General features: G+C 41.1%; 1 protein-coding gene across 1 annotated transcript in view; it reads right to left on the minus strand.

Moving 5' to 3' along the window:
- The window catches only part of LOC122802367 (NACHT and WD repeat domain-containing protein 2-like), a 309,247-nt gene that overhangs the window by 181,917 nt on the left and 107,987 nt on the right, over window positions 1-19,343 (minus strand). Inside the window, exon 5 of the mRNA XM_044072001.1 lies at window positions 2,964-3,108. Coding sequence (XP_043927936.1) covers window positions 2,964-3,108 — 145 coding nt within the window. The remainder of the gene's footprint in view (window positions 1-2,963; window positions 3,109-19,343) is intronic.

The raw sequence follows: 19,343 nt of genomic DNA on the forward strand, positions 1-19,343 counted from the left end.
ATGCACTCTCCAAATCTAAGAATACAGCATCCATGGGATCAGACAACATCCCAGGATGTGTACTACATGAACTACAAAATGAACTGGACCTCACCTAAGTGTCACGTTTAAGCATAGCCTCACCTCAGGCTTCATGCCCACTGACTGGCACACAACTACAGTTATCCCACTCCACAAGGGGGATCCACCTTGGATCCCAGGAACTACCTCCCCATCAGTCTAATGAGCCTGATCTGCAAGGCTATGGAACATATTATCATGGAACTTATAAACAAAGACATTGGCAACCTTCAAACACTGGACCCTACGCAGTTTGGGTTCGTGAAGGGCCGATCTTGTCCCCTGAACCTGATTGACTTTTTTGAATCAGTCTTCAGAGCCATGGACCTCATCACTAAGGGCTTTTCATCCAGAAAAAAGGAGGTCATTGTCCCACTGTACTCATCCCTCATTAGACCCATTATAGAGTACAATGCCCCATTTGGTATGTACCTCACAAGACACCTGCAACAACTGGAAAGGCCACATAAATACCTCACTAAAATAATCACAGGCCTAAAGCAGATGCCCTATGCTGACCGTCTAAACAAACTCCATCTATACACTGTCGCATATCGTCTACTCAGAGGTGATCTCTGCTTAACATACAAGGCCATGTCAAACCAAGTGCTGTTGGACATGCTACACTTAAAAAAATCCCAATCCGTCAGAGCCACACACTCCAGGGATCTAAAACTGGTCATCACAATGAACAAAACATGCTGGAGGGATAGGTTCCTGACCCAGAGATTCCCCATACTCTGGAATAGACTGCCCATATATGTCAAGCTGAGCGCCTCTTTGGCCTCTTCAAAAGGAACCTTGACGACTGGATGGGAGATAGGAAATTTACCCTGGGGATCACGTCAGTCACCCTGCTAGACAGGGAACCAGGGAAGTAAATATTCTGGGAAGAAATAGCCAGGGAAATGTTATGTCTAGGCTTGTATAGGCCCTAGGACTGATAGCCTAGTGCCAACCTATGAACCTATGAACAAGAGTAATGTGGTCCACACAGCCTATCTGGACCTCACCAAAGCCTTCGACACCATCCCCTACTCAGGAATCATAGATAACCTTATTAAGCTGGGCATTACTCCCTACTTCACTCGATCGGTTGCCAACTGGCTTACTGACAGAACCCACACTGTAAAAGTAGCCAACTCCAAATCCAGCTCCAGACAAGTGACAAGTGGAGTACCTCAGGGTTCAGTCCTGGGACCGCTCTTGTTTGGCGTCTACTTCTCTGAAGTACAGGCCAAGACTAAGTGACTCTGGCTAATAAAGTTCGCAGATGACTGCAAACTGGGAGCCATTATTGAATCCCCAAATTATGTGGATATTCTACAAAAGGGCCTTACAGAAACAGATGCTTGGTGCCAGAGCCATGGGCTCAAGCTCAATGCCAAGAAATGTATAGTTATCCCCTTTGGGAAAAAACATGTACCCGTGAATTACCACATAGGTGGCAGTATACTAAACACTGAAAGTGTGATAAGAGACTTACGGACACAGGTGGACAGTGGTCTCACCTTCGATAACCACATCGCCACAACAGTCACAAAATCCTTCTATGTGGCACACCTCATCACTAAGGGCTTCTCATTCAGAAAAAAAGGAGGTCATTGTCCCACTGTACTCATTCCTCATTAGACCCATTATAGAATACAACTCCCCGTTTGGTATGTACCTCTCAAGACATCTGCAACAACTGGAAAGGCCGCAGAAATACCTCATTAAAAGAATCACAGGCCTAAAGCAGATACCCTATGCTGACAGTCTAAAAAGACTCCACCTATACTCTGTCGCATATCGTCTACTCAGAGGCAATCTCTGCTTAACATACAAGGGTTGGACATACTACACTTAAAGAAATCCCAATCCCTCAGAGCCACACATTCCAGGGATCTAAATCTTGTCATCACAATGAACAAAACATGCTGGAGGGATAGGTTCCTGACCCAGAGACACCCCAGACTCTGGAATAGCCTAGTACCAACCTATGAACCTATGAACCTATATAATGTAATGTTTTGATAATGAAAAACTGCATGCCTATCTCCAAAAGCTGCTTTTGAGAAGTCCCACCTGAGTACAAGTTATGCAAATATATTATAAATAATTAAAAAAGGGCTTCTCTTTCTCTCCTTGGGAAGGTGGAAAAGTAATTATATTTTTATGTGGTTTTCTAATATGTGTGTGTGTGTGTGTGTGTGTGTGTGTGTGTGTGTGTGTGTGTGTATGTGTGCGTGCGTGCGTGTGTGTGTGTCCATGTGTGTGTGTGTGTGTGTGTGTGTGTGTGTGTGTGTGTATGTGTAAATGTGCAAGACTTCAAGACTACGTAGTAATCATAATGCATATAGCTTTTGTGTGTGTGTGTGTGTGTGTGTCTGTGTGGGTGCGCGCGTGCGTGTGTGCATGTGTGTGTCTGTGTCTGTGTGTATGTAAATGCCTATCTGTACATGTATATGTACACACACACACACACACACACACACACACACACACACACACACACATATATATATATATATATATGTGTGTGTGTGTGTGTGTGTGTGTGTGTGTGTGTGCATGCGCAAAACTTCAGGACTACGTAGTAATCATAATGTCATAATGCATATAGCTTTTCAGTCAGTTGCAGCCTTGAGTCCTGTCTCCTGTGCTGTTATTAAATACTCCAGGGATCAGAATGATGTTTTGACACTGTCATTGATCAGAGATCCAAAATTAGTAATGAAAAATTAAAAGTTTAGGAAGAATGTGAAAGAGAATTACCACAGACTATCTTGAATTTTCTTCTGTATTTTCCTCCTATTCTGTTTGGTTTAACTATTAGCTACATTTCTTACAAAGACAGACAAGTGACACATCCTTCTACCCTTTCTTTTTTATACTGTCTGGCCGACAATTTGTGTCCTTACCTGATGTGAAATACCTGGCAGCTTGCTTCATTGTTAGGATTCCTTTCTGAACACACAGTGACACAGCATGATTCAAAATTGACTTCAGCTCATTAAAAGTAGCCTGCCACTTTTTATGATCAGTTTCTCTGGCTTGGTCATTCATCTGTAGAAGAAAAAGAGCCAGATGTTATAACTTTATTATTTTGTTCAACAACATATTGTGATAGAGTCTTTACATCTCGGTGTAGTCCTCATACACAGTGCAACATATTTTCCTCCCGATAGCTGGTCTCACCTGTATTATATGGTCTATACACTATTCAGGTCCACAGTTTACCATTACCTGTAGTACAACAAATCCAGCTCAAAATCAGAGGTTACATGCATTTCCTGATAATAATCTGTCAATCTTCTTGTTCAACACTTTACATCCTGAACACACTTTTTGTTATGCCCTACAGATCTGCCCTATGATTCCTGACCACTTTAGAATTTCCAGTGGTTCCCACTTCATCCATTTGTTCTTATGAAACTTTTCATTTATTTTAGGTAGGATTTTTAGTTCTTGGTCCTTACAATGTATTATTTCTGTTCCTTTGCCTATTGTGGAGGCATTGTGTGTTATCCATTTTGTTGTTACTGCCTTATTTGCCGCTAGTGTAATTACTGTTTACAATGCTTGACTATTCATTAAATGCCTATCCTGCTTAATAAGAAGTCAGTTTCTCTGAGGTCTCATGTATCACATATTACCTCTTCCATTAATTTTTGGAAATCCTGCATACCTGTCAACTGTCCAGATTTTCGTAGAATGTCCAGATTTTTGCCTTGTATTTTTGGTCTGTTCCTCAATAAAACGTGTGGTTTTCTGGATTTTTGGCAAATTAGTGAGGACTGAATTCACTAAATAATGACAGGCATTTAAGTTTCAGACTTCATATCCTCCAGGAAATGCACAGTAACACAAAACATTGTATTCTATCAACTTTCTAAGTTTATAAGAGCAGTATTTAAAATTTGCCCTCCCCCCATTATTTTTGTCTTTATCCAGATTTTTTTGCACTAAACGTTTGAAAACTATGATAGCCTGTCTGAATCTGTCTAGTCTTGGACAGCTCCAGAAAATGTGCCTACAGTTTCGTAAGAGTCCCTGTCTATATCTCCAACATCCTGGGTCCACTTTAATGGACTCTTTTAGTTAAAGTAGCTTAGGTCCTTTATCGCCATCTTTTTCTTGGTTACTTTTTACTTCAACATTTTTAAGCATTTTAGCCATTTTAGAGTGTAACTACATGATGACTTTTGAACAATCTTTTAAAATTACTTTTGTCTATTATATTTGTGATTATATGCCACCCCATGCTTTGCTATTACTTTTAAACAAACATATCTCTTCCAGAAGATGTGTCTTTTCAATTTTGTTACATTGTTTTGTTAGATTGTATGATAGTATGGTATATAGGTTCATAGGTTCATAGGTTCATACTAGGCTATCTGCCCTAGGGCATTTATAAGCCTAGCCAGAGTGTGTATGGCTTTCGCCACCCATTTTAAATTAATTTTGCTATGCCCTTTTTCGAGGTTAGTATACTGTGCCTCTGTCTAAGAGTGACACAGAAGTGATACCCGGGGTAAACCTACGATCTCCCATCCACTCATCAAGATTCCTCTTGAAGAGTCAATGAGGGACTCTGCCTAACCTGGACTGGGATTTTATTCCAGATTGAAGGGAGCCTCTGGGTTATGAATCTGTCCCTCCAGCATGTCCTATTTATTTCAGTGCTGAGGTTTAAGTCCCTCGAGCGCATAGCTCGATGGGATTTGGATTTTCTGAGGTGCAGCATGTCCATTAATTCTGGGTTGGACATGGCTTTATACGTCAGGCACAGATCGCCTCTGAGCAGGCGGTATGCCACTGAGTAGAGCTGGAGTTTCTTTAACCGGGCAGCATATGGCATCTGTTTGAGCCCCTTGATCCTCTTGGTGAGGTACTTTTGGGGTCTTTCCAGTTGCTGCAGGTGTCTGGTAAGGTACATCCCAAAAGGGGCATTGTACTCAATTATGGGCCTGATGAGGGATGAGTAAAGAGGCACGATGACCTCCCCTGATCTAGATGTGAATCCCTTCATGATTAGGTGGGCTATATAAAATGTTTTTCTAACCACTTTGGCCACGTGGTTGTCAAATGAGAGATTGCTATCAACTTGGGTCCCCAGTCCCTAATTACTTCTTCTGTACTTAATGGATTACCACCTATGTGGTAATTTGTGGGCACTTTGTTTTTGCCAAAGGGGATGACTATACACTTTTTGGCGTTTAGCTTGAGGCCATGGCTCTGGCACCAGTTGTCTGTTTCTATGAGGCTCTTTTGGAGGATGCTTGTGTCGGCTGGAGTGTCTATTATGGCGCCCAGTTTGCAGTCATCTGCGAACTTGGTCAGCCACAGTCCTTCCATGTTGGCCTGTACCTCCGAGAAATATATACCGAACAAGAGAGGTCCCAAGACCTTCCTCAAAGACACATTTTCAACCCCTTCACTGGCCCCCTGACCTCATAACTATATTTGTACCAGCTTTATCTTTAATTTGTTACTGGCATTGTTCAAAGCCTCTTCTGAATTTTACATTGCCATACACAGTCCCTTGGAAGAAAATGACTATCAGCTGGTTTGCATTCCTTATATACGAGTTTGTATTGTCACTGGACTGCACTCTTTGAAGAATTTCAAAGCTCCACTCATAGTGTTAGCAACCTCCCCAGCTCAGCTAAGTACTCAGCAGCCATATTTCATAGACTCCATCACATCCCTCAATGTAACCCACTAGCTAGAAAAAATAAGAACCTAATTTTTAAACTTCTACAACTCATCCTAAAAGTTCAGGTCCACTCCCTGTTAGATGGTGATATACACCCTAACCCAGGTCCTACCACTATCACAGCTACACAGCCTAATACACCAACAAATTCAATCACACAGACACTTACCAAGCCCCCCAACTCTCTCCTGATAGCTCATCTTAATATTCGTAGCATCAATAACAAAATAGCTCACCTGCATGCCCTTATTGATGTTTATTCCTTTGACATCCTCTGTCTGTCTGAAACATGGCTTAATCCATCAATACAAGACAGTGCAGTTCTACCCCCTGGCTATAATATCATAAGACGTGACCGTAACACTAAAAAGGAGGAGGCGTAGCCATACTTTATAAGAATGGATTACAAGTTACCTTGTTAGACTCCAAACCTCCACTTTGCAACAATGCAGAAATTCTTCTAACTAAGGTTCAGCTTAACAAAAGCAAAGCCATATATCTATCATGTGTCTATCTTCCCCCAGGCAATAACATCAACACATTAGAGGCTATCCTCAGCTGGCTCTCAAGTAACTACCCCCAAGAAACCATTATACTTGGAGATTTTAACATTAACTGGAACTCCTGTATATCTGAGCAGCCTTCTACTCATATCAACTTATATGGTTTTACCCAAACTATAACATCCCCAACCCGCACCAATAAAACTAACAACAAAACTAGTACCCTTGACTGGATACTCACTAATACCCCCCAACTAAACTATAAAACAGGCACCCTCCCTGAGGACATAAGTGATCACTTGCTTACCTATTTAATCAGAAAAAAAACTGTCATCCTAAACTCTGCCATTTGTAGAACTATTTGCACTACCAAAAATTTTAACCCTGCTCACTTTCAAGCTGAACTAGTCACCTGTGACTGGTCACCCCTGAAATACCTCCCAATAGATAATGCCGTGAAATACTTTAACTCTAAATTTCTAACCATTTTAGACAGCCATGCCCCATTACGCAAAGTTAGAATTAGAACCAAACCGTCACCATGGCTCACCAAAACGACCAAACAAAAAATCCTCCAAAGAAATAAGCAATGGGCCAAATGGCGCTCAGCAAAAAGCTCCTCAGACCACCTGCAATTCAGACAGCTAAGAAATGAAACAAAAAAAGCCATATTAGCCGATAAAAGAAACTACTACTACCAACTACAACAAACCAACCAAAATAATCCCAAAAAATTCTGGCGAGGTATCAATAACCTCCTACACCCTGGATGCTCAAGTACTCCCTCTCCCGCTGGCTCTGATCACAACAATCCCATCCAAATAGCTGACTCATTTAATACTTTTTTCACTGAAACCATACAATCCCTAGCCAACCAGCTATCCCCTAGCATCCCAGGCTCTGCTACAACCTTTACCAATAATTCTCATCAATTTCATTTTCAGCCAGTGCCCACTTCACTTATCTGTAACCTCATACAGAAACGTAAACCCACTACTCTCTCTGCTGATAAATTACCTGCAGAATACCTGCAAAAAGCTGCTAAAGTCATAGCCTACCCCATATCCATCCTCATTAACAGAACTATTTCTGAAGGATCTATTCCCCTAATCTGGAAAGTCTCTGACATAATTCCCCTGCATAAGGGCGGTAACTCTAAAGAGTTGTCCAATTATAGGCCCATAGCTATTCTATCACCTTTGGCAAAAATAATGGAGAAATGTATACACATACAACTGTTAACCTACCTACTCGATCACAATTTATTAGCACCCTGTCAACATGGCTTTAGACCATTTCATAACACCACCTCTGCTCTCTTATCCTTCACTAACCATATTAACAGTAATCGTAATATTGATACTCTATCCTCAGCTGTTTTTATTGACCTGTCCAAAGCATTTGACATGGTTAATCACCACCTCCTTATAGACACACTCAAAAACCTGTCATTGGACAACCATACTATACAGTGGTTCCAATCATACCTACATAACAGGCAACAGGCTGTACTATGGGAAAATACTTTATCTTCCCACGTCCCAGTCACTCTAGGGGTCCCGCAAGGATCTATATTAGGCCCATTACTCTTCTCCATCTTTACAAATGACCTTCATTCTGTAATTCCTCAAGCTGACTGTATCCAATACGCTGACGACTCCACACTCATATGCTGCTGATTCTCAATCAGAACTTCAGTCACTAACCCAAATGACCTTTAGTACAGTTGAAAACTGGCTCCTACAAAGACGTCTTATCCTTAACCCCAAAAAAAAAATGCTACTATTTACCCCCACCGCAGAACCTCCCCACTTAACTTTACTATTACTTCAAATGATGGAACTATAATATCTCCTGAACCAACCACCAAACTACTCTGGGTACTAATAGATAACAACTTGTCCTTTGAACCTCACATTAATAACACCATAAAAATAGTAAACAAGAAACTAGGTTCCCTCTATAGAATGAAACCCTTTCTTACACCTCCAGCCAGGGTTACTATTGCTCGTACCCACCTCATCTCTACCTTGCTCTATGCCTCCCCTATCTATACCAAAATATGTAGAAGTAATCTGAGTAAACTTACATCCTCCTACAACAATATTGCCAGGTTTGCAGCTGGGTCCTCCTATAGAACTCATCACTGTATCAATCTGAATCAGTTAGGATGGTTAGAGCTGCCAAATTTAATACTTTTCAATCAATTAATAGTAGCCCATAAGATCCTGTATTTACCTCAAAATACACCCATACTTACATCCCTAGCCATCCCCTATAATAACCTCAAGACCTTACGCTCAGCTAATAACCTACTTGTACAAATATCAAAATCCAACAACTTAGCTGGTGACACCTTGTTCTCCAATACAGTAGGTAAAGCCTGGAACATCCTCCCAAGCCAGCTAACCTCAATATCCTCTGTCAGCTTATTTAAAAGCAAGCTTAAACCCTACCTCAAATCACACTGGCTATGCCCCTGTGTTAACCCAGACTAAGTAACTAACTATTAACTAGACTCCCACAATTCCTAGCCTCCCATGATCATGATCTTGTGTTGTCTCACTAATTTTTAGTGAGCTTAACCTTCCTTAGGATTTTTTCTCATGTAAATAAGTATATACTGTGGAATAATCAAACACCTTCATATAGTATCACAACCTATGTGTTAAATAACACTAGAAATCCATCCTTGTTTGCTGTTCTTCTATACTCTATCTATTGATCTCTAGTGTTTTTCTTTCTTAGGTTTTTGTGAGACCTTAGTATCTCTTATCATAAATTACTAGATGTATCTAATTTTGTAATATGTTATAAAGATTTGTACTACACCAATTCTAATACAAATGTATTAGTCTTATTCATCTATGCTTAGATACATTTTTCCTTTTTCCTACAGAAATATAAAATATATAATCTTAGGCTTGTACTATAATTGTTAAAACTTATGTACCAAATTATACTGTTATTGTCTTTGTCTTGATCTTTTATGTTGTTGTAATTTGTGGAGCTTTTCTCCCCGGGCCTCCACTGAAAATGGACATATATCCAGCTGGACTAGCCCAGTCAACAAATGTAAAATAAATAAATAAAATAAATTAGGTGACGTGGGATTCCCTGTGTTCGTGATGTGCGGTGTGGTATGTGGATGTAGCTGGAGATTCAGGTAAGTGATGTTTTACTTGGGCTTTTGGGTAGGGATTTTAGCATGTGTGAGTGTGTTTGGAGTTTTGAGGTGTGGGTTGGGGTAGGTAGGTAAGATTGTGAGTGTGTAACTGTTGAGAGTGGTGGTATTTGTATGTATATGAAGTGTGTTTGTGCAAGGGAAGTGTAGAATGTGTAGTGGTGGTTTTTGTGTGTTTGTGTTTTTAGTGCGAACTCGAGTTAGTATATATAAGTAGCTGGGGTGTGGGGGTGCAGCCTCCCCACATGGGGGGTGCAGGGGGCTTGCCCCCCCTGCTTATATGTAGGGTACATGCATGTATTTGTTTTGTTGTGTTTGTGTGTATTTTGTTGGTTTCTAGTGTAGGGAGGAAGGTGTATGTGTGCTTGTTTGTGTGTGGAGTGTGTATGTGGACAGTTGTGATTTTGAATTTTGCGCTTTTGGGGTTTTTTAGTTTTCTGCTCGACAGTCTCGAGATACTGAATTTTGATATTTCAGTATTTCGGGATTGTAAAGTGAAACCATGTATGTATATATATATATATATATATATATATATATATATATATATATATATATATATATATATAGGGCAGCACAGTAGTGCAGCAGGTAGTGATGTTGCCTCAAATCAAGTTCGATTCTCACTTGGGGTGCCTTCTGTGTGGAATCTGTATATCCTCCCTGTATTTATGTGTTTCCTCTGGGTGCTGTGGTTTCCAAAGGCAAGCAATAGGTGGATTGGACACTCTAAATTGGCCAATGGTGTGTGTGTGTGTGTGTGTGTGTGTGTGTGTGTGTGTGTGTGTGTGTGTGTGTGTGTGTGTGTGTGAATGTGTGTACATGTGATATGGAAGAGCAACTTCAGCATGGTGAGCTGCCTGGTGGTAAGAACATTGGCTCTAGATGATGGCCACTGTTGAAGTGACACCCCAATCCCATGTGCACACCAACGAACCATTCAGCAAAAATTGCAAAAAAAAAATTGCAAAAAAAAAAAAAAAAAAAAAAAAAGCTAAGCTGCAATCCTCACTGTGTAATACCTTAAACCTCCTGTGAGGCCCATGGGATATAGGCAAATGACCCTGTGATGCTCTACCACCCACTGGACCGGTAATCAAGGAGTCTCAATCCTCAACACTGGCACCAGTGGGGGACGTACACTGACAGGATGACATGTACACATGCAGTATTTCCAAATGCAGCTCTCTGCATCAAGTGCAGTTTCCCTTAAGACCTTAAGAGCACACAGAGACCACAGTCAGTCTGAGGCTGGTTTCTCCCTCTTTCTCCAGATCCTCAATAAGACTCCCCACTGGCATAGCTATAGAGCTGAGATCTCAGCTGAGTGGCCAAGCCAAGACCTCCAGCACCCTCTCTGTCCAGCCAGTGCTTTGTGTCCCTGCCCAAGTAGCTGACACACACACTCTTTGAGGTTTGATTTATACACACACACCCAGGAAAGGCTGGCCTGGCACAGGTTTGCTAGCTATGCCTCCTTTTGCCCAGACTATAAGATATTTATCACTGCCACCAACCAGCTCCTTATCAGCTACTTTAAGGTCCTTAGCAAAGGGTGTCCAGTCTTATTGTGTAATGTTACAATCAATGCAAATGGTAGTTTGACCAAGAGCAAGGCTATTAGGAGTGGCCCACACAGTGTCACCAAATAAATATGCAAGTACTCTCAGAACTTAAATATCTCTACACAGATCAGCCACAGTGAAAGGTTTAAATATATTTAATAATAAATAATAAAAGAACAAGACAATACTAAATATGTATTTACAGTGACATCTAAGCTAGGCGTTGCTATATTCCTGACCATATCTAAGATAATTACACTGTTCCCTAGAAACTTACTTCATTAGAGCACAGCAGATAGGTGGTGAATGGTTCCTGTTGTTGTCAGGTCCAAAAATTAATACAGAATGCTGTTTCTAAGACTTCCTAAATTAATATATCAAGTACTTCTGCTGGGATAGCTTGCAGAATGACATCATTTATTGTCATCTGACTCTATCCCAGGTAAAACCCCCACTGCTGGAATCTGGCAGTATTTAGCATCTACCTGTGAAAATACATAGACAATGGCTTTTCCTCAGATCTTTGACAGATGCTGGAAGTCATAAAACAATAAAACACTTCCAAGACAATACAGAAATTTCCCTAGTTTTAGACATTGTGTCTCCTTGCTGCCATAAAGTAATTTAATTTCAGCTATTTTTCTGAAATTTACTAGACCAAGGTTAACCTCCTGTATCCCAGTTTCCACTGTTAGAATATATACATTTACATAGTTACAATAGTGCATGTACATTTCTATTGTTTTCCAGTAGGGCACACTGTGGATCCATTTTTAAGCTTAGTACTTTATAAAATATCTTTTCAACACACATGCCTGTACAAAACTAGTTTGATGTATACATGACATACAGTTCTAATACATTTGTAACACTGGCATCTTACATGAAGCATGTTGATATTCACAAATGACACATAACCATTTACAAAATTCCAGATAGCTGTGCTGTCAGTATCTCCCTTTGTCACACTTCTATATAAATCATGTTGATATTCACAAATGACATATAATTATTTACAGAATTACAGATAGCTGTTCTGGCAATATCTCCCCCCATGACAGACCCATTAAGGACATAGTGTTTTAGCTGCATGGTTTCTGAAAGCCTATGACATTTTACTTTTTAAGTTTTCATTGGCACATTCAGGCCAATAAAGCCAAACCCTAGCTATAGGCATGAATGTTTCAGCCTTTTTAGCGACCTTATCAGTATATCACAAATGGATTGTTTGGATGTACTTTAGAAACACAGAGCTTAAAATCAAGTCTGATGTCCATTAATATTAAGGTGCTTGCAAAACATTTCAAATAAAATCCTAAACAAAAGGTAAAATGGTCACATAGACAAACCAGTCAGTAAAAACTGCAAGCAAAAAAAGCTAAGCTAGAGTCTTCACTGTGTAAAACCTTAAACCTCATGTAGTGGAGTTTAGCTTAATTGTCCTGAATGTACTCATAAAGACTTGAGTAAGCATTTGTGGGCATTTAGAAGCCATGTAGCTGAAACAGTGTATGTCCTTAAAGAAAAACTTCACATTAGAATGCAAAAAACATTTGTTTTCATTGTATCTTTGTTTTCGAGTTATTTTAATGACTCAAAATCACTCCAAGTACTTCTTTTACAATTTTAATGTGTTTCCCTCAAAATGGCAGAAGATGGGGCCTGCTTTGGTAACGTGATCTTATTTTCTTGCTTTCATTCTTTCTTCCCAGAATACATTTCAAGTCCTCTTTATATGAGTCATGCTAGACATAAAGATGTGGTGTTGTTTTCTCATGCCATTAACACAGAATGACAGGACTGTGAAGCACTGTCATCTAAACACACTTTCTGTAACAAAGCTACTTCTGTGTTTTCCTGACTTAGCCTCATTTATATGTCTGTCAGAGCTTGTTCTATGCTATAAATAGCTGTTAGTTACTTCCAGCAAAATAAAAGATAAATCCAATGGCAACAGGACCCTGAGACAGAAAATTTTTTTGTGATAAAACACAAGCGTTTAATAAAAAACCAAACAAGATGTACACACATATAATCCAAGTGCTTTCACCCGGTCAGTACCAGGCTTTTTCAAGGTATAATTTCTGACATAGCAATGCCTTCCTATTAAATAGTAAATCTATAATCACTTCCAGCAAAATGTAAATAGCAGGCTTTAGTAATGGGATTTTTTTGTAGTTCTAAAATAATTGACAGACCTTTCTCCACACTGTCATGCTGAGGTGTGAAAACTTTCACTTCAGTAAATGATCCCTGCTGTACATTTACAAGTGACAGGTAGTAGGACTCCAAACTAACTCTGCTACTTCCCAATGCCTTCAGTGGGAAGTTTTTTTTCTCTCTCATGAACGATGCAGAATTCACCCTCCTTTTTTTCTATTTCAGGGTTTGTATTAGTGTAGAACCTCTCAGGGCATTCTGTGTAGATGTAGGCATGGTTTTAGAGAATAATAGGGGAAACCGCCATTTTGTGGTATGGAAAACATGATTTTGCATGAATATTCATTGTCTTTTTGTAATTTACCCTTTTCTTCAATGTAGTGCAATCTCGGAGTTGGTATATTTAGTTACCAGAGGGTGTGGTTGGCACAGCTCTCCCCACAGAGGGGGGGGGTGCAGGGGGGTTTGCTCCACTGCGTAAATGAATGAAACAAAAGTAATATATTATAATGCTATTATTTTTCCCCTTCGTTTTTGCAGGGGGGCAGTCCCCCTGCACCCCCCACATCCACAGATTAAATATACCAACTCCTACATCATACTACACAAAAAAAAAATTGTTCTTCTGGTATTTAAGCCCTAACTTTGAGAGGGTTTCTGTCTATACACACTGAGCAGAGTGGATGAGAGGTGTTAACTACAACTCAGCTGAGATATATAAGTATCCTGTTTTTTCAATTATTTATACTGATTATTGTTTCTAGCAATTTATATATAGCACTTTTATTGCCTGCTGCTTAGTTTTTGAGTGTATTTTATTGATATTAAGTAATCTGCACGGGTAACTGATTTGTTTGCAGTTAAAAGCATTCTGTATCTTTACAAATCTTCATCTGTTTAAAAACTTTCATTTTGTGACTTTCTGTAGTGCTTACTGTCTGTAGGCTAATAGCTTTAGTATTGTCCCAACTCTCCCTCCCTGTTGGTGTCTTGCTGTTATACTTGGTGGCTTTGCAGTTGCCTGCCCCTACTGTAAATCTGATCTGGGACACTCCTCCCAGTCTAATGTCATTAGCTCATTCTACCTAATACAGAGAGAACATTTGATAAGGCCTTCTATTTCTCCTTTTTCTCTTTCAAAAAAAAAAAAATGTTTTTTTGCCTGAATCTCCTTATGTTCTGTCTGTGCTTCTCAAACATTTTGGAAATATAGAGTATATTTTACAGCATTTATTATAACTGTAATTGCCTTAATATTGTTACAATTCAAGTGCTCTGAGTTGCACTGCATCTGAAGTGTTTGTGTGTTTTAGCTGCTTTTCTGTATATATGGACTTCTCTGTATATGTAGACCAGCTACTTATTCTGCTGTGTTACTGCCTCTTAAATCATTTTTCAGTTGTGCACTTGCCTTGCTAATTTTGTAGAGTTTTAATTGCATTTACTGTTTAGGACTACACACTCAGCTTTGCTTGTCTCAGGACTTTATTTTCTGTGCTCAGAGCTATCCAGACTTTGCTGTGGTAGAGGGAAGTCCTACTGCCCACCAGTGGGACTGGCGAGCATTGTACTGCCTATCTAATGCTAGAGGAGTGGTTTCCAGCTCTGAAATTGTAATTTTATTAGCCTTTTTGGGCTGATTTCTATCCCTTTCAACTTTCTGGCTTAAAAACACGTGTTTGCACATTTTTCACATCGTGCAGCACTGAGAGGCTACAGTTAAACTATTCCAGGTGCCAGAAAGTCTGCTCTTCAAATTTTCCCTTATAACTAGCTGGTTTCTCAGTAGTAGCACTAAAATCTGAACCCCTGTGACTAGCACTTGCTCTAGAACCTGCTGGAAAGCACTAGGAAGCCTGAAACTGATACAAGCACTCAGCTCTCCTTGTCAATAAGGATAAATTAATCATAGGCACTAAACAGCCTATAATTGCAAAGTACCTTGCAAAGGTAAGGGAAAACCGCTCTTAACCTTTACAAAAAAGCACCTAAACAGGCATGTCCAAGGGTCAGTTTCTGGAAATTTCTCCTGTCCACCTGGTGAATCTGGGCATACTGGGGCAATGCGGCAACTGCCTCATGTACACAGATAATCCTCTCCTCCTACCACCCAACACTGCAACCTGCGAGAGATGCACTTACATAGCCAAACTGAAAGCAAAGCTCTCTCCGGCCAAGATTGTGCTAGACAGTCAAGAGGAGAAGGTTAACACTTGCATTACACCTCAAGCAACTCATAGCCTTTCAAAACTCACACCATCAACACCCACACATAGCAACACTAAACCCACATATGCGGAGGCCCTTAACATTAACCTGCCCAAGCAACAAGGACCTCCGAAGCCGAAATGCAAACAAACACCAGTCACAGCATAGCTCACAACACCAGTGTGCCACCCAACAACAGCCCCTAAGGCAAGACAATGTACCCAACACTTTAGTCATAGGTGACTCTATAGTCAGGCACACTGATGTCCCACTCACCAGGCTGAACAAGGAGAAAATTACAGTCAGCTGCCTGTCGGGTGCCAGGATCCGCCACATAAGGCATGCACTCAAGTCACTCCACAACAAGTACAAACACGACTCTGTCATTGTCCATGCTGGAGTGAATGACTTGAGATGTACCTCCCTGGACTACATGAAAAGAGACATGGAACAGCTCTTGGATCATGTGACCCAGGCAGGTATGACCCTAGCCCTGAGTAGCATCCTGCCTTCGCCCAGAATTATACCACGGTATAAGGACAAAATGATTGACTTCAACAATTGGCTAAGCTTCTGGTGTCATTCAAAGGGGATCCAGTATTTGTCTGCCTGGGAAGACATGATCGACAAACCATGATGCTTTGCCAGAGATGGTCTGCACCTGTCAACCCTGGGATTCAGGTTACTACCTAAAGCTCTTGCCACCCCTATAGTGCCTTTTTTAGGCAAGGTTCAAAGGATAAAACCACCACCATAACAGATACAAGCATGCAAAATCTGCAGGTAATGCTACTCAATGCTAGAAGTCTAAACCTCAAAATGCACTCACTTGAGGCACTCCTAAAAATGGAGAACATCGATATCTGTGCAGTAACTGAGACCTGGTTCAAGGCTCCAGAGAGCACCCCTACAATACCAGGCTACAATTCTTACCACACTTTTCGGCCACAAAACCAAGACTGAAACACTAAAGGTGGAGGAGTGTCCATATTCACCAAGGATATTCACACCTCCAGGCTAGTTGCCCAACATAATGCATCTGAAATTCTCCAGGTGCAACTAACACTAGGTAAGACTGCAATCCAAACTGTAACTTGCTACAGATCCCCCACCATGCCCCAAGATTCTCACTACACCTTTCTAAACATACGGGAAAATATTAAGATACAACCAAACACCCTAATACTGGGTGATTTCAACTACCCTGCCATTAATTGGGAAAAGTACTTGGGTACCAACTCCTTTTCCCAACGGTTCTTGGAATTCATAAATTCCAATGCCCTGGATCAACTAATCCATTGTCCCACCAGGGGCTCCAATATCCTAGACCTGGTCATTACCAACATGGGAGATAGATGCTCCACACCAGTGATCACCCCCTCATTGGTCAGGTCTGACCATAAGCAAATCACCCTTGACATCCACATCCCACTCCCACACCCCAGTAAGGAAACCTCCTTAAAAAACTTCTCCAAAGCCAACTTCATGCTACTGAAGTCAGAAGTGACAAACTTCACAACACCCACACAGACGGGATCTGGAAGTTTGACTGCAGAATCCTACACTAAGGCAATGTATGAGCACATCCACTTGTGCATGAATCGTGCCATCCCAAATAGAACCAAGATGCTCTTCTCCAAAAAAAGGAAGCCAATCTGGTGGTCTCCTGCTATAAACAAACTATACAACAGAAGGAAGAAACTGTTGCAGAAAAGAGGAAAATCCCAGGATGCAAAAAACTCCCTTACCAGCCTCAGTAAGAAGTTGAGATCCCTCATAAAATCCTCAAAAGCTAGTTACAAAAATAAAATTGCCAAAGATTCCAAAGACAGCCACAAGGCATTCTATAGTTATGTCAAGAATCTAAATGGCAATGCTCAGATTTGCTCTGAGCTACAACAGAATGGCATTAAATATACTGATCCCAAGGATATTGCCAATATCCTGGCAGATCCATTTAGTGCCAACTTCACCTCCCTCTCACCCCCTAAAGGGCCCATCTCAATACCAAAAGATTGCCAAATTCCGATAATCATGGCCACACAGAGAAACCACACTCTCCAAAGCTAAGAATACAGCATCCATGGGACCAGATGACATCCCAGGCTGTGTACTACATGAACTACAAAATGAACTGGCACCTCACCTAAGTGTCATGTTTAATCATAGCCTCACCTCAAGCTTTGTGCCCACTGAGTGGCGCACAGCTACAGTTATCCCACTCCACAGGGGAGGATCCACCTTGGATCCCGGGAACTACAGTCCCATCAGTCTGACAAGCCTGATCTGCAAGGGCATGGTACTCATTATCATGGAACTTATAAAAAAAGACATTGGCAACCTTCAAACACTGGACACCACCCAGTTTGGGCTTGTGAAGGGCCGATCTTGTCTCCTGAATCTGATTGACTTCTTCAAATCAGTCTCCAGAGCTGTGGACGAGGGTAAGGCGTTCCACGCAGCCTATCTGGACCTTGCCAAGGCCTTCGACACCATCCCCAACTCTGGAATCATAGATAAACTTACTAAGCTGGACATAAATCCCTACATCACTCGATGGGTTGCCAGCTGGCTTACTGACAGAACCCAGACGTTAAAAGTAGCCGACTCCATATCCAGCTCCAGACAAGTGACAAGTGGAGTACCTCAGGGTTCAGTCCTGGGACCACTCTTGTTTGGCATCTACTTCTCTGAAGTACAGGCCAACACTAACGGACTCTGGCTAACAAAGTTTGCAGATGACTGCAAACTGGGAGCCATTATTGAATCCCCAAATGATGTGGATATTCTACAAAAGGGCCTTACAGAAACAGATGTCTGGTGCCAGAGCCATGGGCTCAAGCTTAATGCAAAGAAATGTATAGTTATCCCCTTTGGAAAAAAAACATGTACCCATGAATTACCACATAGGTGGCAGGACACTAAACATCAAAAGTGTGATGAGAGACTTAGGGGCACAGGTGGACAGTGGTTTCACTTTCGATAACCATATCGCCACAACAGTTAGGAAATCCTTCTATGTGGCATACCTCATCACTAAGGGCTTTTCATCCAGAAAAAAGGAGGTCATTGTCCCACTGTACTCATCCCTCATTAGACCCATTATAGAGTATAATGCTCTGTTTGGTGTGTACCTCACAAGACATCTGCAACAGCTGGAAAGGCCACAGAAATACCTCACTAAAAGAATCACATGCCTAAAGCAGATGCCATATGCTGACCGTCTAAAAAAACTCCAGCTATACTCTGTGGCATATCGTCTACTCAGAGGCAATCTCTGCTTAACATACAAGGCCATGTCAAACCCTGAGCTGTTGGACATGCTCCACTTAAAGAAATCCCAATCCCTCAGAGCCACACACTCCAGGGATCTAAACCTTATCATCACAATGAACAAAACATGCTGGAGGGATAGGTTCCTGACCCAGAGACTCCCCATACTCTGGAATAGACTGCCCATACATGTCAGGAGCGCCTCATTGGCCCTCTTCAAAAGGAACCTTGATGATTGCATGGGAGATAGGAAATTCACCCCGGGGATCATGTCGGTCACCCTGCTAGACAGGGGCCCAGAGAAGTAAATATTGTGGGAAGAAATATCCAGGGGAATTGTTATGGCTAGGCTTGCATAGGCCTTAGAGCCAATAGCCTAGTATCAACCTATGAACCTATGAATCTACACTGAAGAAAAGGGTAAAGTATGAATTATTCATGCTGCCATCTGTATGAATATTACTTATATTTACTAACATGTCACCCATTGCTGGACAGTGGGCAGGGTTTAGGAGGGACTTGCTACTGCTCATTCTGCGAGGTACTACACTAATACAAATCCCTATTTCATATTTATTTATACTTTGGTAACCAGGAAAGTGAACTGGTCCTAGGACCTTTTCCAGCCATGACTTGGGCTACATTGACAAAGATAATAACAAGTATTAAATGCATTTAGCAATACAAAG

Source organism: Protopterus annectens, chromosome 5.part0 (genome assembly GCF_019279795.1).
Source record: "Protopterus annectens isolate FY-2018-M chromosome 5.part0, PAN1.0, whole genome shotgun sequence".
Lineage (NCBI taxonomy): Eukaryota > Metazoa > Chordata > Ceratodontiformes > Protopteridae > Protopterus > Protopterus annectens.